The sequence below is a fragment of the Anser brachyrhynchus genome (genome assembly GCF_964034855.1).
Source record: "Anser brachyrhynchus genome assembly, chromosome: 5".
Taxonomy (NCBI): Eukaryota; Metazoa; Chordata; class Aves; order Anseriformes; family Anatidae; genus Anser; species Anser brachyrhynchus.
Window position 1 is genome coordinate 59,563,402 of NC_137699.1, and position 24,242 is coordinate 59,587,643.

General features: G+C 43.6%; 1 protein-coding gene and 1 long non-coding RNA gene across 2 annotated transcripts in view; one reads left to right on the top strand and one right to left on the bottom strand.

The window, feature by feature from the left end:
- Positions 1–24,242, bottom strand: part of LOC308196794 — a 102,407-nt gene that overhangs the window by 44,546 nt on the left and 33,619 nt on the right. The gene's annotated exons all lie outside the window — the stretch shown is intronic.
- On the top strand, positions 15,551–22,617 carry LOC308196790 (inositol 1,4,5-trisphosphate receptor-interacting protein-like 1). The gene has a single exon (XM_080596370.1). The coding sequence runs from the start codon at positions 17,303–17,305 to the stop codon at positions 18,911–18,913; it is 1,611 nt and encodes a 536-aa protein (XP_080452496.1). The 5' UTR covers positions 15,551–17,302; the 3' UTR covers positions 18,914–22,617.

Consider the following 24,242-nt stretch of genomic DNA (forward strand, 5'->3'; position numbering starts at 1 on the left):
AGAACAGTGAAGTTATTACTACTCCAGCATGTTAAAATAAAGTCTGTAATATGAAATATGAACATATGTTGGCTAAAAGAATTTAACAGCACATGACTGTAGTTTAAGAAATGCTGTAATAAAAGTACAGCAGCAGTGCAAAATACTAAATGAATACCACAGCCTCAGGACAGTAAAAAATGGGATTTAGCATGAAATTCACCGCCTCATTGGAGTGAGAAATTTCTGCATCAGCTATGCTTTCTGCTCATCTTCTGCAATTAATCTGGTTTGTTTGAGTCAGGAAGCAGAGATAAAATTTAATTTCACACTGTGGTTACCTGGCACGCACACCTTCTTGAACTCCAAGAGGTTCACTTGGTCAGCCTTTGGTCAGAACTGAGGACTTTGTGAACAACTTGCTTCCCTCTCCCACCCACCCTCAAACATCATCACCCCACCAGTCAAAAACAAAGTTTTCTGGGGAACCAAACCACATTTTTCTTCCTGCACTTTGTGAAAGGCCTGCAGTTTGCTACCTGAAAGGATGAAGCATAAGGCACAGGAAAAACATTTTAGTCCCTCTCACCTTCTCCTGCATTTCATGATAATGGACTTAATGAACACTCACATTTGCTTCAACAAAATATTCACAAACACATACTTCAATGTTTAGAGATGACTCCACAATTTCATCTTAAAATTCAGAGCAAGTTGGCAAGGCTGTCTGGAGACAGTTCACCCCAGACATTGACGAAGGAATATGTGATTTCATGAATTATTCTAGTTTTCATGGAATCACTTTGATTTCATTTTCCTCCTCATAATTCCTGTTAAGATTTGCCACCTATTTAAGTGATATTTCTGAGATCTTTCTGGGACTGATTTATTATTTTTCAGGTTTCCTGTAGTGTCTGTCTTATGCTACCATTTTATTCTCTATCTTTTTTTTTTCCTCCTGTCCCATTAAACCTGAAGGAAAGGCTCTGTTTCTCAAGAAAAAAGTTCTCACTGAAAAACGTTTTGTTATTTAAAAGTTTGGCTGTTCCCAAGGAGGCTTGTCAGCTCTTCAGAGTAAGACTGGACGTCTCTGTCTCTCTTACACTCTAGTGCATAATGCCAAATTCAAGCAGAATCTTAGACCTGTTTCTGTGCTGCATGATGCAACAAGCAATGTCATTCTGTACGGCAACAAAGGGGAAATTAATCTCTTTCGATTTCCACTGCAGATCACTGAGTCATTACTTCTCTATTAGGTTTTCATGGCACTAAATTAATGCAATTTAAAGTCATTATATATAAAGTCCAAGAAAACATGTCAGTTGCCTATGTCATTTTTTATTGTATTGAAAAATCTCAAAAGGCAACTGTATGAAAGAACAGCTTAGACTGGAGAAAGAAAAAAAAAAGAAAACATCAGATTTCTTGAAGCATTAGTTGCCTGCTTAGCTTCTGAGTTTTCGGTGGCATTTCCATGTTTATGATTGAACAGATGTTTTAATATACTGTGTAAGTCACTTCTTCTGCTGTTACAGAACCACAGGGCCACAGAAGGATGAGGCTGGATGGTTCAGGTACTCTTTGTAATTTCAACAAGTCCCTAACCCCATCTTAAACCAATACAATTACGTTGTTTTTTTGTTTTGTTTTGTTTTTCTTGACAGATTAAGAGTAAGAGACCTTAGCACAGGAAACTCATCACTTGCTATCTCTGCTGGAGATTCAGCCCTGCAGGATTTGATCACTGATCACTGAAATTCTTCCTAACCCCTATGGGACTTCTCTTTCACAAAATCTCTTATGTACTTGGTGTCCAGGAGTACTGCAGAACCAAGCTCCCCCTGTAATGGTAATTGCCCTTGTCACTACATACTACAGGAAGGCAACATGATCTTGGAGTGTTAGTGGTGCTGGCCTTCCTTAACCATAGGAAGCAGAACCTTAGCATCCACAAATTTTCAGCCAGGAGAAAGAACAATATTTCTACTAGGACAACCTGTAATTTTATCTTACTGTTTTGTTTGTTTGTTTGTTTCCAAAACTCTCAATTTCTCTATGTGTGGTAAAATAAGAGGCTCATATTGACTTATTACTTTCATAGTAACTACTGAATTAAAAAAAAAAAAAAGTGCATTAACTCTCTTGGAAGCAGATTAGGGAGACCTTGAACATATTGCTAACACTTTAAGAAACTGTTTACCATTGGTAAGAAGCCAAATACTCTCAGTTAGAAATACCTTTACCCAGACCACTTTTTCCACTAAATGAGAAGCGATACACACCATTAGCTTTCATTTCAATTATTTGGCAAACTGAAAACTTCCTCTAAAATGCACTTGCTGAAGAAGTTCCTGGCAGGAGACCTTCAGCACTGTATCCATACAGTGTCCCTAAAAAAGGAATAACTGAAACTAACAGAGCTGGTGGATAGATCACACAATGCCTGTCCAAGAGCATACTGTACCACTGTATTGCTCCATGTAACCAACACGGCATTTATGTGGTGGCCATCAATGAAGTGAAAAATCACTACAGGTCCTTCCACCACAAGCTATCCAATCTTTTGTAATCACAGATCTGGCTTCTATTCCCAGCATGCTGGCCACATAATTACGCCAAAAATCTGCAGCCAGCTTTGAGATGCTGTGGGTTTTCAAGTCTTTTCAGAGCTGGCAGTCAGCTGCTCCTTCCTATAAAGGAACCATCGGACAAACACAGAAGAGTTAATGTATGTCTATGTTTGAACTCCAAGTACACCCGAAGCTTGAAGGTGTTCAGATCCAAAGCAATGACTTTATTTGCATGTGAACTCTTAGCCTGGCATGCGTGAATATCTGATTGATGGAATAATATGCACACATGCAGCCTCTTTTTGCTATCTACAAGTTCTGACTTACTTACATCACTTTTCCATGCATCACAGATACAGGCATGAATTGTGTTGCCACTGGCCCAGACAGAAACAAAGGGGCTTTAATCCCTTCACCGACAAGTCTTCTTCCACTGGGAGCCTTGTTTCAAAATTTCTGATGGGAATCAGGCAAGGAAAGTTCTGAATCCTTCCCTGTTCCTAAATCATTAATACCCTTAGGCAAGGTATTGAAAGTGTCCTTCTTATCCATGTGGTATGCAAAAGCTGCATTACGTTGCCACAGCTGCTACCTCCTCTACCTCCTCAACACTTTGCTGCCAGCTATACCCTGAAAACCAGGGCAAATTTGGCCCCAGCAACAGTCCCAGCACAGTATTCACTAGGGGTGGGGGTGGGGAAAGAGCTGAGGAGTTCTGCTTTTTCCATTTTTTCCTGCACTTCTCATTGCAGCAAGAAAGGTTATCAAGACCTTTAATCACTACATCTTAAAACACATGAAGTTAGAACTTTTCCGTACTTCCAGACAATAGATTAGTGCAGCTTGGCTGCCAAACGTGATTAATAACTCTGCAAGGGCCTTTGTACTGTATGCACTATTTCCCAAAAATGGCAGAAATCAGAAGAGAGGAGCGTGCACTGCAATGACAGTTATTTCAGATCCAGATGACTGTTTGTGTGATTAAAGAAAAAAAAATTACATGAAGAAAACACCGTGACGTAAGCTCTCCTCTAGTTCCCTCCTCCCCAGACCCTATCACCCCTTCTTCTTTAAAGTGTTGCTTGGCATTCCTGAGATTAATTTCATGGCTATAAAATAAACACTTCCAGAAATAGTAAGAGGAAACAGTAATCTTCCAAAGTGGAGTTTGTTAGCTTATTTTCCAGAAACCAGAAGCCCTGTCTGCTTGAAACCCTTATTGCTCTGCACAGCAAGGCGCAAGAAGATAAAATGACTTTCAGTATCAGCAAAGACCAAATACGCTGCTGTTCTGGTGCAGAGTCTCAGGCTTCAGTATAGGTGGAAAGCAAGAAAGAAACACAGGCTGGAGGGGCTGGGGCAAACCCCAGCACAGCTGGCAAACTCAAGCCTACTAAATTAAGTTCTGCTTGATGACCAGGCTGGCTGTTGCAAAACTAGTCCATTTTTCACTAGAAGTGGTCTCACGGCCACACGTTCCCATCAGCATCGACTTCACCAGAAACATCTCCAAGAAGTACACCCTCATTCCCTACCACATCTGACCATTTAAAGTTAGCACGATCCTAGCACTGCCTGTCACCCCCAACATGAGTTCTTTATGTCTAATTTGGGAAAAGGACTTGGTGTGTGATGCCAATCACTCTGTCCTCCAGGATATTCAGCAATGAGACAGCCACCGCTGTGGCAAATGTGAAGAGTGGTATTGAAGAAAGTATGGCAACACTCCTTGGGAGAAGTGCAGCTTCCTGACACCCATAGCCAGCTGCTGCAGCCACCATCCATCACACAATTCCTTCACTCAGAATAAAGGAAGTAAAAATAGATAGATAGATAGATAGATAGATAGATAGATAGATAGATAGATAGATAGATAGATAGATGAAGAGAAGGAGGAGGAGGAGGAGGAGGAGGAGGATGGAAAAAAAAAAGTGCTACTCTAGGCTGTGATTTCTAAATTGCCATGTTTCTGTCTCAAAGCACACATAGCAGAGCTTCAGATAAGTTGGGATAATACTTGATAAGCATCAGATTCTTTGGGATGGGGGCTTACATTTTTGTCCATAGTCTGAATTAAATAACTGTAGAATTACTTCTTTGTGGCATTTTGAAACAGTAGAGAGGATCTGTTCTGCCAATATAGCATCCCCATCTACTGTTGGAGAGTGGAAAGAGAGCACAAGGAAGCAACACAACAGAAGAAGAATCTGCCACCCCGCAGGATTGCCAGGAGCCCATCTCAAATGTGTGGAGGAGCAAGTGCCAGGTACGAAGACACTTTGCTTCTCAGCACTGCTGTGGCCTTCAGCAGAGCTCTACTCCAGGACCTATCTAGGAAAACCAGTTTTTAGATGTCGTTTTAAAAAAAAAGGAAAATTTTAGACAACAGACTTTCATGCAAGCCAATAAAAAAGCATCGCTTTTCTAATCTTGCAAACAGCCTCAAATAATTGCCTAAGTAAATTTAAAGTCTATAAAGGGGAAAAGCTCACAGTGACATTTTAGCTGCTAAAATCCATTTAGATCTTTCACTGCTGTTGATGAAATAGCCAATAAACCTGCAATAGCCAATAAACTGTAACCAGCTTTTTTTTTTTACAGCACTTGTCAAATTTCAAGTATTTCTGAAAAAAAAAAAAAAAAAAACAAAACCTCTTATTTCTTATTTTCCAAAGGATTTCCAAAATGTATGTAAATTGAGATTAAAGATTTTAACCTTTTCAGGGTTCTGAATTTTATTGAACTCACACTCTTATCTTTGGTCGTCTACTAATTGACAAGGAGAACAGAAAAAAAAAAGATCAGACTAACAACTGCACAGTAAGGCATGGATTTAGCAAGGGGCAATCACAAAGCTAAAATTAAGATATTAACAAGCCTGCCTGTCAAAGAAGATGTGGAATGATTCCAGACTAAAGCCTTCAATACAGCTCTCTAATTACAGATTACTCTTCATAGAGGCATGATGAAAACAATCTTGATAAAGTTACCCATTCATCAGTTACTGTCATTTTCCCATAATAATAATTCTGCTTATAACATAGAAAGCAAGAACTCAAGATCTATCACTGGTACAGAAATGAACAGCCCCATAAACTCAAGGGATGTATTCTGAGAAAGCAAGCTATTCATCACTTTTCTATAACCCCTTTTTGTGTGTGTGTGAAGTAGAAGTGGGCTAAAAATTAATGAGACAAGACTACTCCCATGCTGCAGAAGTTAAGCACCCACTTTAAACAGCTTCCAAAAAAGAAACGGAATTACTTGCACACTTGAAAAAACTTGCTGAATTCAGGATTTTGATGCTGAGGGATGGCTGAAAGCATCCCCAGAAGATGCCATATTTTTATGATTGATTTAATTCAGAAAAGAATCTTTTAGTCTTTAAAGTGATCCACTTTAGTACTGAGCTTGCAATAGCTGTGCATGTGTACACAGACACAGCTTGCAAAGGAATGAGGAGAAATCCAAGCACTATTTTTACTGTACAAGTACCACTTAACTTGTTCCAAGCCTATGTTTGGAGGTTTGTGTTTGGAAAGCATCAACGTTTTCTTTCTCCTGTTTTATCATGCACTCATGCATTCCCCTTTGGAAAAATAATAATAATAATAAATAAAATAAAGTAAAATAAAATAAAATAAAAATAATAAAATGATGGGGAAAAAAAAGAAAAAAGCAGACCTACATATAGTTATCTCAAGGCCAGAAGATGACAGAGACACATGGGCCAGATTTTTCACTCATCGCTCCTCTCTCTCAAGGATGGAGGGCTTAACTCTCTCCAGGTGATCAAGGAATTAGGTTGTCACTCCTATAGTAAACCACAAAACAATTGGCATCTCCTTCTATGTGTAAAATAGGGAAATAAATAACTTTCAGCTTCTCTTTGGACTAGAACGAACAGGAGACCATGTACCCACATCGGGCTCAGACCTCTTTCCTCTTGAATTATTAGTAAGTGTCCAATGGAGGACCACAAGATGCTGAAGGGACTTGAACACCTTTCCTGTGGGGAAAAGCTGAGACATCTAGGACTGGTCAGCCTGGAGAAGAGGAGGCTTGGGGGGATATTATCCATGTCTGAAGGGAGGGTACAAAAAGCTGTGCTCTTATCAGTGGTGCCCAGTGCCAGGACAAGAGGCAATGGGCACAAACTGGAACACAAGAGGTTCCATCTAGCCATCAGGAAGCAGGTCCTTACTGTGTGTGTGATGGAGCACTGGCACAGGTTGCCCAGAGAGGCTGTGGGGTCTCCCCATTAGAGATCTTCAAAAGCCATCTGGGCATGGGCCTGGGCAACCTGCTCTGGGTGGCCCTGCTTGAGAAGGAGCTTGGGCCAGAAAACCATCAGAGGTCCCTGCCAACCTCAACCAGTGTGTGATTGATTCTGTGAACTCAGGGATTCAGTGAAGGGAAGATGAATCCCTGCACATGCTCCAGGGGTCATCCTATGCCAGGGATCAATCCTACTCTCCCTCAGAAGGCAGGAACACCTCTGTTGCACACCACTTCAGGCAAGTATCATGCACTGGGCAGAAAACTCCCACAGCAGATGTCTCACACATTTCTCCTAGTCTGGTAACTTATTGACCGGTAACTCTGGACTACGGGAACACATCACAAAGTCCCACGTTCCCAGGTGGCCACCTAGAAAGCCAAAAGGCCCACCTCTGCTCCTCAGAGACCTCAAGAGAGAGTCTTTTCAGACTTCTGTTCTGTAGCACACTTTAAACAGCTGCAAGGGCTGTACTGCTCTCCACAAAGACTTTACTAGACCTTGTAGTAGAAAGAAATTGCATAAAATGAAGGACACAGCTTCAGAAATCTGGTTAACACTTTGACTCCTCAACTGCTTATGCAGGGACTGTCCCAGTGAAGTCAATTAGTAAAATTAAACACATGCATAAATGCTTGCAGAATTTAGGCCTAAGAGAGAGCAAGTACTCACATAGCCTGGGAGATACATATCCAGCAAAGGATATTTTAGTTTTGAGTCAAAATACATTTCAATAAACTTTCCAATTCCATATAAACATTCTTAAAAGACCATATCCATTTTCTGCTTGAAGGATATAAAAGGAACAAAATAGAATTGAAAATGATTAGTGTATATTTATGCCTTAAAAGTGATTGTTAAGGGCATCCAAGGAGTTGAGAAAATATTAAGCTGTAAGTTTTATTAAACCCTGAGGGAAAATCAGGAGACCAGGAGAGACCAAAACAATACCACTGAGGCAATGACAAATTCCGGGAAATACAGACACTGGAAATCCAAATGAGAAAGTGTTGGGTTAAAATAATCTCTCTCCACTGGCAAATCATGAAGGTTGGGGTAAGGGTGCTGGGGATTTCCAAGGTTTCCTGAAAACTGAAACCTTTTTGTCCACGAATGGTGAAACATCAGAAGCATTTCACTCAGAAAAGGAAAGGGAAAAGAGAAGACCCTGAATCTATAGTGGAGCAAAATTCCCAAGCGATGATAATATAAGCCCCAGAAAGAAGGCTTCAAAACCATGGAGTGTATCTCGGCAAGCTTAGACCAATATAACTTTGACAAGCAGACAATACCAGTTCAGTGAGATACAAACCATAGTGGAAGTGGGGACCAGGGACAGAGAATGGTCCTAGGCATAAGGCTGCATACAGGGATGTTACGAAGGACAGCATTTACACCATGCATCAGATGTTTCCAGCACCATGGGAGGTGCCTTACACAGCATAAAAGTCTCAGCAAGGAGTTGCCTTGTGCACTTATGAACTCTACAGAAAACAAAGTCATCACTCTCAAATGTTAACCACTATCAGATGTGTTTGCTTTGTGCGAGCAAACTGGTAAAGCAGAAAGGAGACATTGTTCTTTGAAGAAAAATACCATACAGACTGCTTAAAACATAAGATATCAGCAAAGAACTCAGAGCAGCTGGAATGCAATTACCTCCAAATAACAGGAGAAAACTGCACGCAGGCAGATGACGATCTCCTTACTGCAGCAGTTTAGCAGATTGCTTAACCAAGAGTGCTATTTCAATAACTTTGCCCATTAATCCAAACCACAAACACTTCCCAAATCTAAACAGTTTTACTAATGAATAATGAATTAATTTTCATCACATTCTGAATATTCTTAGGGGGATTCTTAATAAATCTTTAATTTATTAGATACACACTGTATTTCTTGATGAGGAACACAGTCTCCTAAGGAGAAAAAAAAAAAAAAAAAGGAAAAAAAAACCACAATGGCCCTATTCTCCTTAAGCCTCATTCAGATCATGAACCACCCCCACCCAAGGCCACCCTCATCCCAAGTAATTCCCACATGAAGTTTAGCCTGGCAAACAGGTAACAGAGTTTGCTTCACTCCAGCAGCAGCCTTCTTTGGTAAAATCTACTGTTTTGATGCAAATGATTTCCTCATGGGCAAGGATCCTTTAATACGTAACAAATTCTTGCCATATCTCCTAAAAGGTAGGAATGAGAGTCAGAGCAATTAGAAGCGTGGACGCATCAGTGTGAATTAAGTCACCATTAATAACAGCCCTCATGCTTGTCTTCTTGCACACTTCCACATTGCTTGAAGTATGCTTGTCTCCTAAAGAGCAGAGCTGCCACTACAAAAGGTCCACATATGACAATAACAGCCACAACGGAGCATATTTTTATTTTCAAGAAGAATATTTTTAGGAATGAGAGAAAACTGGACCAAAACTAGAGGATTATTTCTTCCAGCATCCTGTTGTTACTAATGGCAAGTACCAGCTGGTTCAACAGTCAATGCAACAGTGCTAAAGTCTTAGAATAATGAAAGGAAGAAAGGAAGACTTGATATATAAACAAGTTCTATTATATTTTTGCCCTATCCACCGTAATTCTGGTGGTCTCTACAAATGATGTAGCTGTCCAGCATGACTCAGAAAAAGATTAAGACATTATCTTGTCTGCATCCAGGAATATGTGGAGTTTGATATATTAGGTGTGCTGTGTAATATAGCCAATGTTCTCAATAACTACAGTATTGTGTCAAACATGATTTCTCTGTAGGCAATGAAAGCCTTGAAAACCAACAGCTTCAGCAGCAGCACAAGATTATTCTTCTAAACTACCAGAAAGAAAAGGCTTTAGATTGTTACGGATTCTGCAGAGTAATTCAGCTTTAGGGAGCTCTGCTGGGCACGTTAAAATTCACGAATGACACAACCTGTGGCATTACAAACATTAATATTTATTGCTGCAAGAGAGGTAGCAACACTCATATTTAACATAACAATGGTGCCTGCTATGACATCTAACAATTTCCACTGACATTAATGGGAGCTGGGGCTTTTCTTCCCCGCATAGAAACAGGACCCACATAGATCTTGCCACTATTTTCAGGAGAAAATACTTTTATCAGCTATGCCGTAGATGATGGGGAGTGGAAGTTAGAACAGGACATAGACAGGTCCCCACTCATGTTGATGTTAAGTATTCTAATATTAATCTCTACAAACTGAATTTTGAAAGACAGGCAGATTGTGGCTTAAGCTATGTAACTGCAAGGAAGCGGGGGATAGAAATCACTCTTCCCTTTCAACTTGAAATATCTTTTCAAGCAAGCAGGAGAGCTGGAGGAGTGGGGCAGGCTTTGTAAAGCTTTCCGGTCCCCACTGAGACAGACAATAGCAGAAACCATCTGGGGACATGGCATTTAAGCATGAGTCTGGTCATGCTTCATTTTGGTCCTTGTAACCTGGGCTCATGGCAAAAGCATGGCCAGACCCCCACTCTCTGAAGAGCTGGCACTGACATCAGTGCAGAAAAAACGTAATACAAACCAGCAAAAGAACAGCCACAGCAAGTACTGCTGGCAGTGATGCAGATCATTATCAGTTGTGGCTCCCAAAGCACAGGTGTGCCAGTCCTGTCAGGCAGAGAAACACATGCCTGAACCTGCCTTAGGGCAGGGTAAGCCCAGCCCCTTCCAGTCCAGTTTCCTCCCATTTATGAGAAGCTCTGTAGCACATAAACAAAAGCAAAACAACTAAAAGATGCCAGCAAGGCCAAAGACAATAACTGTTCCGGTGCTTTTACTCCCCTTTTCTCTCCAGATAAAGACAGTGTTAATCTGCAAGCCAAAGCAACACCCATTTCTTCCTTCTTGATACAGGCCCGCATATGTGCAACTACTGCTTTCATGGTAAGAGTGCCAATTCTGGTGTAGCTTAATTAAGTTATCCAGAAAGGGACGTGGACTCCTGTCAGCCTCATTACTTTTTTATTTCACACGGCATTCAGTAGCCTTTAGGAGAGTGAATGTGCAATGCTCAGTATCACAGGTTCAGAATACATGGTTTATTTAGTATATTTTCACTGAAGCATCAAAAATAAGCATAGCGTCACCACTTCTAATTAATGTTTTTTCTCTTGCCTGATAAGATCTTCCTTTTTAGAGTATTGCTCCTGAACAGAGAAGGGACAGATGCTTTTTTTTTCCCTTATATATATCTTTCTTTTCCAAGACCATAAATCATCTCCAGTAAGGTTTTCAGGTGTCTGTAGGCATTTTTCAACATAACTATGATTGGTCCAACTTGTACTACTCAGAGGTTTCAAAGCAAAATTCCATTTCTAGAAAAAGCCTTGCATTTGAAGACACACTAACATCAACCTGACATTAGTAACTATTCCTTAAATCCATTGGGGATGATGTCACATCAGCTGAGAAACCAACACACTTCCCTTACAAACCTGACCTCAGAAACAAACTGTTTTTCCACTTCTTCCATTCAGATATCTTAATGCATACTTTAAATCTGCGTTCACTCCAAGTGAGGTATGTTCTGTGTACCAGACCATAGCTCAAACATGCAGTTGAAAGTCCATTTTCAACTGCCGAAACATACCAGCAGCTGTTAGGGGGTAATGTTTAGAACATCCAATATTGTTTCACAGCAAGCTCCCCTCGATAAACTACATCCCTCCAAATCCACATCTGTAGTAGGCAAATCCTCATTGCCTCTTCATCAGGTAGCACTGCATTACGTTGCTTTGTATCTAAATATAGGACGCATTTTTCCTTCACTAGCAGCTTCTAAGAGTCAGTTTCTCATCACTGGTTAAACTCATTTCTTTAAGGGACTTATGGTCACCATCTTTTTAAGTCACGGTCACTCCCTGCCCCTGCTCCCCATGGGGTCCCTCCCACAGGATGCCGTCCTTCCCGAACTGATCCTGCGGGGGCTGCCCACAGGCAGCAGCTCTTCAAGAACTGCTCCAGGTATGTCTCCGTACCACGGGGTCCATCCCCCAGGAGCAAACTGCTCCAGCACGGGTCCCCCACGGGCGGCAGCTCCCCCCAGACCCCCTGCGCCTGCGGGGGCTCCTCTCCACGGGCTGCAGCTCCGGCCCGGGGCCTGCTCCTGCGGGGGCTCTCCATGGGCCGCAGCCTCCTCCAGGCCACATCCACCTGCTCCACCGGGGGCTCCTCCACGGGCTGCAGCGTGGAGATCTGCTCCGTGTGGGACCCATGGGTGCAGGGGGACAGCCTGCTCCACCAGGGGCCTCTCCACAGGCCACCGGAGAACTTCTGCTGCACCCCTTGCCCTCCTTCTGCACTGACCCTGGGGGCTTCAGGGCTCGTTCTCACTCCTCTCTTCCAGCTGCTTTTGCACAGCAGGTTTTTTCCCTTTCTGAAATCTGCTCTCACAGAGGTGCAAACAACATTGGTTATTGGCTCAGTTCTGTCCAGTGGTGGGTCCCTTTAGAGACAACTGAAACTGGCCCTTATCTAACATGGGGCAGCTCCTGGATTCTTCTCACAGAAGCCACCCCTGCAGCACCCTGCTACCAAAACCTTGCCAAGTAAACCAAGGGCCCCAAGAGCATCCAGCACCAGGAGGTTGGCCCCTGCCCTGCCACCATGCTGTTGTGCCAGGCCCCAGTGTTCCCTTCCTCATGGCAGTTGGCCCTGGCAATTTCCACCCCTAAGGCCATACAGGGACGGCCATCATTACAAGCCAATACATGCCGTTATTAAGGCAGACTTTTAAGGCATGTAGTTGTATCAACAGACAACACTGACATTTTGTGAGTATTCATATACATGCAAACATACTTAGCAGACACAGTTGCTTTTAGTGCTCCCTTCTCCCATGTTCTAGATTCTGCTTAGTGTTTTGAGATTTCCATTCACTAATCACTTTTTTTTTTTTTTTTTGCAAAGTAGAACTCCCACAGCTGGCTTTTACTAGCTCAATTTCACAGATTTATTGTCCTGTTCCAACAAATGAAATTGATCATATGCTGTATTAATACCATATGCAGGAACAACTTCTGGACAGATTTTTCCTGTCGTCAAGCAATAAGCACATGTGAATGGTGAATCAACTTGAAAACCTTTCTGAGAAGTTACATGTTGAACCAACAAAAGCATTTTCCATGTATGTGCTCCTCTCAATGGCACTTGAAGCTATATCTTCACTGTAATCTGCAAAAGAAAATAGGGGTAAATTTTGCAGGAATAAGGAGAAAAAGAAAACTTTTTAAATATGCAAGTGCTGAATAAATTGTTTGGTAGGGCAGAGTTTCTGGGCAAGCTTCACATGGAGACTGCCTTACAAGCAGACATGAACTGCCGTTATATAACTGTCCTTCTTTTCATACTTTTTATTTGCCTGGTCTTTGTTTTCTTCGTTTGTTCACAAATCTTTTTCTCACTTCTGGTGTGTGCTGTTGCTGTCTGACATGTTAATTTTGGGCCTAATGCACAGTAACATGTAAACTTTGGAAAAAACTTCAAAGAAAGATTGCATGATCCAAGTAAATGATACATGCCTAATACTTGCACTAAGTCTCTTAAGAGAGCCTGTGAAGAGCACAAGCTGCCACCAGGTCTCTTTAAATTTGACCCTACCTCAAAGATGTAGGAATGAAGAACATATTAAATTAAAGATGGTGTGATAATCAAATACACGTCTTTTACAAACCAATTTCTCAGTGTATTGAGTTATCTGCCTTCCCTGTGTTAAGAATGAAAAGGATGCAAAATTACAATAAAGCTGTATGACTGCACATGCACCCCCATAAAATTCAAGTTTGAAATAGGTCAAAAGTCTCAGTTCTGTTTCTAAGCATTACCACCATATCTAGAAGCCGTGCTGTCATTAGGTGGACTTTTCATCAGATAGTAGTGTTGGCTTATTTCCTTTTGGGCAGATATGAACTAATCAATATAGCTATTAGGTAAATTCCATAACAACAAAGTGTTTTCTTAAATATCAAGTTCAGGTTTTGTTTCGTTATCAGTTCCTGGAAAATTAAGAACACAGACTTTTTTTTCCTGCATTGGTATGTTATTATTTTACTTTCATTGGAGACTGAGAAAACACTCATTTGGTTGTATCTCCAGGAATACTTGATTAACTACCTTTCTCTTCCTCCAACAAGATTAGTTCAGTTCTTGCTGAGAACATAATGAAAGTTTAATTAACTGGAACATCAGACAAGGCCTCATCAACCTCAAACTTTTCACTTTCCGTTTTTTCTTTAGGAAATAAGATTTATTGTGCTCTCTCTTCTATACACACTTCCACTCCTGCAGACATGTCCTTTTCAACACTTTCCACTTGAAATTCTATTTTGGGAGCTGCTCTAGCACTTTTCACATCCATTTTCAGTCCTGAAATTTCTACCTTTGGATCTTTCAGCTTAGCTGCAACAGAGGCATCGTTTTCTAATCCCTGCTACAGATCAGAAGGCTGGAGCACCTCTCCTGTGAAGAAAGGCTGAGAGATCTGGGGATGTTCATCCTGGAGAAGAGAAGGCTCCAGGAAGACTTCATTGCAGCCTTTCAATACTTGGTCTTATAAAAAGAATGGAGAAAGACTCTTTACTTGGGTAGACAATGATAGGACAAGGGGGAATGGTCTTAAACTAAGAGAGGATAGATTTAGATTAGACATTAGGAAGAAATTCTTCACTGTAAGGGTAGCGAGGCACTGGAACAGGCTGCCCAGAGAAGTTGTGAATGTCCCATCCCTGGAGGTGTTCAAGTTGGATGGGGCCTTGGACAACCTGATCTAGTGGGTGGCGTCCCTGCCTAAGGCGGGGGGTGGAACTAGTTGATCTTTAAGGTCCCTTCCAATCCAAGCCATTCTATGATTCTATGATCATTCACACCTAGATCTTTTGAATTGGTGTCCTTGCCCATCTTCTTCCATAATTTTCAACTCACCTATAATCTTTCCTGTTTTAATTGCTGGCTCTTTACTTTGAATGTCTATGTCTTTCTTTGGAAGACTAACATCTATTTTTTAATGCTTTCCACACCCAGTATTCTCATTTGATGATGGTTTAAACTACTCCTGAAGTCTCTAACTCAGTGGTGCTTTCTACTTTGTGGACATCCGTATGCTATGATTTGACTTTGTGCTCTTGAGGAGTCCAAGCAAGTGCAGGGGCCTTATTTGGTAAGCTGTTGTCTGTTAGTTTTTAAAGCACTTATTTCTGTTTTAGGCAATGCTGCTGAAGACACTATATATTCTGAAATATGCATTTTTATCCTTCAGCAACATGTTTAAGTCTACACAGGTTTCATGTCTGGGAAAATTCACCCTACTCCCTGTTCTCTCTGCAGATAATAAAATATCTCCTCCTAAATTTGGCAAGCTAATGTCAGAACTCTTCACACATTCTCCTAACTTTGGAACCCCTCCGTTCTGAATTTCAGTGAAAGTGAAATTTCAGTGGCTGCATATGGCAATGGAAAGGTGTATTCAGGAATATTTTTCCAGTTTATGTTTTGGCAAAAGGAATGCCTACCTGAGGCTTTTCCAGACTTCTTTCAACATCAGAGAGATTCCAAACCTTGGCTTCTGGAATTTAAGCATTTTAATCTTCATCTGAAGACTTTCCAATTTTATTTTTCTTCCTTCCACAAATGAGCACTAGTTTAGGGCTCCTCATTTCAATTGAAGCTTCTCCTTTGGGATATTTAATACCTGTTTTTTTGAATTATATTTTCATTAGTAAAAATTGACTTTTTTCACTAGGAACTTTCTGATTCCACATCGGAATCAAAGTCACTTTCTGACAGTTTTCCTACTACAGCATGAAATTCTAAGTTTTGGTTTTTAGGATTTAGGTATCTAGGTATCTTAACTGTAAATTCCTTGTCACCCACACATATTTCAGGAGCTAGTGTTTTCCTTCTTGGTTTCAGACTTCTTTTCTCCAAAAAAAAATCTTTATCTAAATTTTCAAAATGTGTTGCAGAAAGATTCACTTCAGCAAGAGATTACATTTTGATTCAGATCCTGGAATATTCACTGATATTTAGTAAGACTTTCATATCCTCCTGGCAACCTCTGTGTCCTTGCACCTCCCATTCCGAATTGAGAGATCTCAAGCATCATAATCTTCATTTTCAGGCCCAATGCTTCCAGCTTAGCTCCATCCAAAGAGCCTTTGGCAGAGTGCACCTTCAGAATGCCAGAGGTTGACAGAGCCATCAGCAAAAAACAGCTTCATAACAGATGCTGAGAAACTGACATGAATGGAACTGGGCTTGAGATCTAACTTTTCATGTGGCATTTCAGCACTACAAAGCATGTTGTGTGTAACTTATTTTGGAGGCTTTATATCTTATGTTAAAAAAAAAAAAAAAGGTTAGACACCATAATATTTTCCTTTTGAAACAGTGTTTCCGTCCCTTCATCTTTACCTGGTGTAGTTTCATAGTTATTTTTCTTCCTGCAACACCATGCTCATTCTCAACATTATTTCAATATCAGTTTTGGGAATCACAGTTTATGCTTTCACAGAATCACAGAATTATCTAGGTTGGAAGAGAACTCCAAGAGCATCTAGTCCAACCTCTGACCTAACATTAACAAGTCCTCCACTAAACCACATCACTAAGCTCTACATTGAAATGTTAACCAACCTCTATTGACGATCTCACCCATGCCTTCAATGCAGGTGGAGAAGGGAACACAAATCCCTCCTGCTGGAACAGCCCTGGGGGACCAGCGTAACTCCGACGAGCTGCAAGAACAAACCTCGAGATTCGACCCAGTGGGAGCAGAGGACCTGTCTCTCCTTGCCTCCCACTGCAAGCCCTCCTGTTCCAATGACTGTCTAGGGGTTACTTTTTCAGAACTTAACGTGGAATGGCACACGAGGAGCACAGCCTCCACAGGCTACGTCACCCAAATCTCTTTCTGCAGACGGCCCTGGGGGCTCCCGTGAGCTGTGCAAAGAGAGCCCGGGGGACTCTGTCCAGCCACGTGCCTCTGCACTCGGGTGACACCAGGGCCTGGGCTGCCCAGGGCAACTGGGCATCGCTGTGCCAGGGCGGGGACCGAGGGCGGGGCGGGGGCGCAGGTGACATCAGAGGACGTGTCACAATGGGGGAAGAAGACGTGTCACAATGGGGGAAGAAGACGTGTCACAATGGGGGGCGGCTTTTAAGGCAGCCGCAGGCAGCGCTGCTGCATTTTGGCCTGAGCCATCGGTGAGTGCAGTACCAGGGGGAAGATGGGGCTAGGCCAGGGCTGGGGCACAAATGCTGGCCTCCCAAGGGCTTGCTAAGCCTGCGGCCAGGACTCAGCCGCTCAGGGCAGGGCTCGCGGCTGTCGCCGCCAGCACTGCCCACAGTCCCTGCTGCCTTCCCAGCCCCTTCGCCCCCTCTCCTACCTGACCCTAGGGGTCTGCGGCTCCTGCCGTAGCTCCCACCCAGCCCCACTGACCCGCTTCTCTCTCACCTCTTTCAGACCATGGCTTCGGCACTTTTTTTCGTCCTGACGTTCCTGGGTTTTGGCCCGCAGAAGGTCGGCGATGAATTAGATGCGGATGCAAATGAGCACATACAGCAGCGCGCGGAGATGCTGCAGGAGGGCATGATGCAGCTCCTGTTGGAAATTGAGAAGAGGGACCGGGAGCACGACAGGCGCGATGCCATGCAAGCCGTGCTCTTGTCTGTGTTGCAGCGCTGGCAGTTCTGGTTCGGCATTGGCGTGCTTGTCCTTTTCTTCTGGTACCTGTGGCGGATTCTTAGAAGGATCCGAGAGCCTGACAGCAGCAGTGAGGAGGAGAGCTCCAGCGATGAGGAGGACAGCTCCAGTGGCGAAGAAGAGGAGGAGAGCTCCAGTGGCGAAGAAGAGGAGGAGAGCTCCAGTAGCGAAGAGGAGGAGGAGAGCTCCAGTAGCGAAGAGGAGGAGGAAGAGCAACAAAGGCCACAACCAAACCCCAATGATGCAAACGATCTGGCTGATTATGTAAGTCAGCGCATCTACTGGCCACTTCCAAATCCAACCATCAGATGCTATCAGGTGGCAGAGGTGGTGGAAGACCTCCTGAATGCCTACAGCTCGATCTTTCAAGAGAGTTTCTTTCCGGAGCTGCAGTCAGCCATCGGAGTGGGCAGTGCCTTTGAAGGTTGGAGTCCCCGTGAGAACGACACTGTCTACCGCCTACTTGTGCCCATGACAGCCCCCCGTGGGCACTCCTTCCACCTGGAGCTGGGCAAAGAGGACGATATCCTGGCGAGGAACTCCTCTATCCGTGTCGAGCTGGAGTGCACGTGCGCGAGGGAGCAGGCCTTTGAGGACATGCTGTGCTTCCTCCACCATTCTGAGGATGAGCTGAAAAATCAGGAGCCGAGCCTCCTAGACACCCTCTGCACCGACTCCTACCTAGATGCGGAGAAGACTGCAAGGTGGTTCCAGAACTTTGTGAAAACAGCCTGGGTGGTTATGCCTCAGTCGCACCTTTACAATGTAAAAGTGCTACCTTCCGCCCGCTCCTGCAAGTTCCAGATGACAAATGCTACCAAGAGAAACCTCACCATTGAGATAATCTTTGGGGTTCAGCAAGGCAATTCAGACATCTTCCTGAGCAGCCAGAGGACGGAGGCCATCATCACCCCCAGCACAACGTGGCCACAGAGCTGTGCTGTTGCAGAGAGGAAGTTCTTCCAGCACATAAACGCCGAAGCCTGGTTCTACAGCTTACACCTCAAGTGCATGCAGATCTGCGCCCGTATGCTGGTGGGCACAAGCATTTCCACTTATGTCATCAAGACTGTTGTCATGCACCTCCTGACCTCCGTCCCCTTGGAAACGTGGCACAGGGAGGATTTTCTGCTGCGGCTGGATGATATCATTCGGTACCTGCACTGCTGCCTGGAAGAGAAACGCCTCAACCACTTCTTCTTTGGCAACGAGATGGTGCCCGATGTGATTGCCCTGCCACCAGCCTTCCAACTTTCTGGCCCAGTCAACCTTTTCGAGCACCTGGAGCAGGACACACGTGCCTACACCCACATGCTGGAAGAGTTCCAGGAGCTGCGCAATCGCCTCACAAGACTGATGATCTATGGACACTGAAAGAGGCCTTCGTGCACAGACAGGGCACTCTGCTGACAGCAGGTGATCAACTCTTACCACTCTGTGGGGAGCCAGACCTCACGCAGCTCAAGAGACTGCTTCATGGACGTTTGACGCAGAGACTGCCGATACCAACTGGGCAGGCACTGCCCGTCCCCTTGGAGGCTCCATTCCATTGGGAGCTTTGGCCTCCCTCAGCAATAAACACCTTGCTTGAACAAACGCTTTGTCTGTGATTGTCCTCCTCGAGCAGGGCCACCTAGAGTCAGTTGCCCAGTACCGTGTCAAGATGGCTTTAGAATACTGCCAAGGTGGGAGACTCCACGATCTCTCTGGGCAAACTGTACAACATGCTTTACCTTTTGGTTAGCCCTAAAGTGGTCAGGCAGTTGGACTAGGTGATCTTTAAAGGTCCCTTCCAACTGAACTATTCTAAAAGCTGAAGCTTTTCCCCTGCTTTCCCATCACACTGGTGCTGTTAACACCGACCATTAACTGTGCTCTCACATCCTATGACTAGAGATTGCATTTGCTTTTTTTAATGTGTCATTACATCTTTAGCTACACAAATCATTTGGTTTTGATACGACTGTAAAAATGTAATAACATGGAATTGTTTTGGCATTCACGTACACCGGTTGCAGTCTCCCAAATCACATTTGAGGCACTATATATCATTTTAACTTAGGACACTCATCCAACCCAAATGAATTGGGCTTTAACAAATTTTATAATCTGAATGGACACTTAGCTTTAGTTGAAGCCTTGGTATATAAGTTTACCATGAGCTGTTTGCTTTAAAATCAGATTAAGAATAAAACTTCGAACAAGCATTCTGGAGGTATTGCTAAAAGAAACTAGTACCTCTTGTAAGCAAGGGTGACAGGAAGATCATCAAAAATTTTGTAATCATATAAGTTCAGATGGAAACTTGCATGCTTTGCTCACTCATTTTTATTGTTTGGTAATAACATCAAAGCAACAAGTTATCCCTTTGCTTTACTAGGATTTTGGTGCTTGCTACTTACCGTTTCATAACTCTGATAAGTAACAAGCAGATTTGTTTGTCCAATATCGGTCAGCAGAAATAAAGAGATTTGATTACATAGCCAGGGTAAGTTCTTGTGCCTAGACACGTGAGCAAGGCTGGGATGTCTCTAGACCAGGTGTCCTCTGACAATGCAAAGCACACCCTGGGCACCTAAGGTGATTTGTTCTGTTAATGAGGAAGGATGAGTACTCCAGCCCCAGAAGGTTGCAGCCGTGCGTATGCCTGGCCATGATTTTGTTAATCCTGCACCAACCTCCTGCAGCGGGCTCGTGTCCCAGCCTCAGTCTGTCCCCAGGGAGATGCCTGACACCCAGGGTTGGGGCTGCCCCACTGCCCTGCTCCTGCTGGGGAGGTGGGATGTGTCCTGGCCACGAGGCCCTGACCCACCACCCTTTGGAGCCCCCAGCCCTTGTTGCGCCCTGACAACTTCAGCATTAAATTCCAGCCATCCTTAAACTGCAAGTTAGTTTAAACAACCTGAAGTGGGTTGGGTGAGGCCAAACCTAAGCTGAAGCTCAGTGGTTTGTTTATATTCCACACCAAAACAAAAGTAAACAGAAACAAACCTGTATCATTATCAGCACTTTTCTGCTGTTTGAAAACAACTAAGTTTTCTTTGAAGAAAAAAAGCTCAGGGAAAACCTTATAACCAGCTTTTTTTTTTTTTTTATAATCCAGCTGAGTTCACATAAATGAGAGCTAAACTGAAATAAAAGTTTCCACAATCTTCTACTTTTTTTACAATCCCAGTTTAATTCAAACAAGAGTAACTGCATGCAGACCTGCCCCGAGCAACCTCTATCACATCAAGAATTTAAAATGATGTATAATTACTGGAGTCCTATCATTTACAATTATGTTCACTTCAGACTTCCTTTACTTTGACAACAAATGTAAAATGACCTTTGAAAATCTGCGAATTTATCCCACCGCATCTTGTGCAGTTATGTCACATTTTCAACAGAAATCAGTTAGAGAAGAGCTGTCCTACAATGTCCCAAGTTTTCTTCCAGAAAAAGTCAGCAGAACCAATTATAACAACAACATACAAACAAAAAAACCACCTCGGCATCTCTTTCATTTATAAATTACATCTTTGCCAAGTGCTTCCCTGCTGCATAAAGCAGATTGCTGCTTCTCACTTCAGTTCCTTGTGTTTTGTCCCTCAGCTTGAAAAACATTTTTGCAACTTGTTACAAGATGAGATTTTATCCCTTTAGACAGACAGACTGCCAGATCAAAAGCAGATGTTGAACAAAATCTGAGAGGTTCAACCACTAAGAGAAACCTCGAGTGCTCTTAACCTCTGCAGCACCACACTGGCAGCTGACAGCGCTGCCATTTTGCCTGACTTGCTCAGTACATAAAATTAGGGATAGGAGGGAGGAGGCACTGAGCTACATAGCTTCCTGTTTCTTGCCACTGCCATAGCACCTGAGAGTTTTTCACGTACTAAGAACTAGGTAATCAACCTTCTGTACAATTCATATAGGTCCCCTCTCATTTTTCTTTATTCCTGGTAAAGCTTTCAATGCCTACAAAGGGTGCTTGTAGCTATGTAGTTCAAGCAGATCAGCTTTAAATCAAACAAAGGCATTGCAGCATCTCTCATGGTTATTACATCACTGCCTCGGCCACTCTCTTCTTGAAGTTGGTTCCACAGGCAAAGCTAGGAGTGCTTCAGTCCCTTGTTCTCCTGCTCCTTTTTGAATCCTGTCTCAGAAAGCATCCTTGTCTCACCACAGTCCCACTGAAAACAGATCATTCCCCAAGGAGTTCTCACCTTGAATGTGCCTGCCCTCCACACAGAATCTCACTTCTCTGTTAGCGCCAAGTTTTTTCCCTGTAGCAGGAGAGTTTTCATTTTAGCGTTCTGCTTTAAAAAGGTAAAGTCAGAAGTGTTGTCTTCTAAAAGCGTCTAGAGAAAGGTTCTGGGGATTTGCTTAGTGATGGGGAAGAGACTGAAACAAAGGAGTCACAGGGTGTCGTCATATTCTGAGAAAGAAAAAAGCTGTTCATAGACTTATAGAAATGTCATGGGAATTAATGGATTTGCACAATGACAAACCAACCAAGAAAGGGAATACTTCAGCACTTGTCTGTAGGGGCTCAGACCTTCCAGCTTTGTGTGCTCTCCCCATCTCAGCTTCATCATTGCTCAAGCTTCAGTGCCAGGGAAAATAGATGCTAATGCCATGAACAGACTGACACTACAAATTCAGGATCAGACCAACACTTCTCCAGGCTAAACAGCTCTTCTTATTGCCACTTTCCAAGATAACCCACATATCCCTAGGTAGAATTTTGAATCAAGGATAATGTGTGTGTGTGTTTTGAGAGGTACCTTCTACTTCAGTACTTCAGGATCTGAAAGCTCTTGACACAGTGTGTCCCTGGGTCTGTATTTTTGCCCAGCAGTGGTACTGTGCTAAAAATGGTAGTAATAATAATAACAGAGCATTGCTTGGAGCTTTCAGTCCCTGACAGGGGAATCTACTGACTCTCAGGTGGAAAGGAATAGAATGCCAGAAATTCAAGTATAAACTAGTGTTTTACTGTCAAAAATTACATTGAGCATCTTGAACACAGATTAACAAGACTGACTGTATTGGTCTATGCATAAACTGATAATTCTGTAGCTCCAGCCCAGGGTTCAGCTGCCTGCCCTGTGCTCATATTGCACAGTAGAGCTGTGCAAAAAAAAAAAAACACGACTTTTCCTGGAAAACTGTTGGTGAGCTGCAGGAGTTTGTAAGCTAATATCATACAAGGAAAGGAAAGGGGGGACAGGACAGAAGTAACATTGCTGAGATAACAGGTAGTAACTCAAGGACAAAAAGACACCACATGAGAAGGAAAAAAAAACTAAGGACACACCTGAAGATATAAATCAAGCAAGGTCAGGTATCTGTCGTTCCAACATTCCAAAGAGGATACATCCCCCCCATCAGACAGCCTGGCCAGCTCATCAGGCATCTGCACATCTAGCGTGTCATCATTGCCATGGATGTCCTGCCTGCAGAGTCTGTGATGCCTGACGCCATCATAAACACCAGCAGAGGAAGGTGTGTCCATCAGAGGAGTGCAGGTTTGCACTGCAGATCCCTGCAGTGATGCCATGCCCCATTCAGGGGACAGCGCTTCCCAAAACAAAGTCACTCAACTGCTAACGACTCAAAACCACTTCACTGAAAGACAAGTACACTATACAGTGTGCTGTATGCCTGTGCCTAACAAGCACATCAAGCACCTGTGTGGCATGAATCCTTGGGCTCATGTGAGTGCACCTCTGTGTGTTAGTTCTGTTAGTTCAGTTTGCTCTGTTCAATTTTTCCGAGCTCTTTAACCACATTATTACTGTATTTCATCTGGGAAGTGCTGTCTGGGAGCTTTTGGTATTTGAATGACATTGGCGATCCCAGGTCTTGAAAAAGGAGTATTACTGCCTGTTGCACCAGCACGAAGTTGTCGAGCGTGACTGTGAGTATAAGGGGCTGTACAGAGAAGAAACAGCCCTTGCCGCTATGAAAGTACGTACTCACAGACTCCCTTCTGCTCTTTTTTTTTTTCCTGAAGGATAGGGTTTACTGTGAGCATCCTCCTCAAGCAGGGCCACCTAGAGTCAGTTGCCCAGTACCAAGTCGAAATGGCTTTAGAATACTGCCAAGGTGGGAGACTCCACAATTTCTCTGGAGAAACTGTACAAGTGCTCAGTCATCCTCACATTGGAGAAATGCCTTCTGATGTTCAGACAGAACCTGCTGTGTTGCTTTTTATGCCCAATGCCATGTGTCCTGTCTCTGGGCACCAGCAAAAAGGGTCTGGTTCTTTTCATCTTGAAAATGGCATCAACAGCAGCAGTTGCCACGTGCTGAGAAGAACACAAGGCCTGCAAGGTCCCAGTCGTGCCTGAAGGAGTTTCTGTGCCCCGACGCTCGTGGGCCATGTGAGCCGTGCTGGCGGAGGCACCAGCCGGCAGGCCACTGCTCTCACGAGGGGCTGGGCAAACCACGAGGGGGTGTGGACTGAGCATGCGGCCAGCTTGAACAGCAGGAGGCCACAGGAACGTGCCTGAGGGAGCACCAGCGGCCTGCGCACGCCAGCAGGGAGTGGGTGCAGTGGGAGGCACAACCAGCACACACCCACAGCACGAGAGGGGCTCTGTCAGTGGGCGGCCTGGACAGTTCTGCTCTGCTCGTCTGCTCTGCCTCACCAACAGGCCTGGGCTATAGCCCCAGCAGCCTCCTCAGCCAACGGCAACGCGCATTCCCTCAAGCG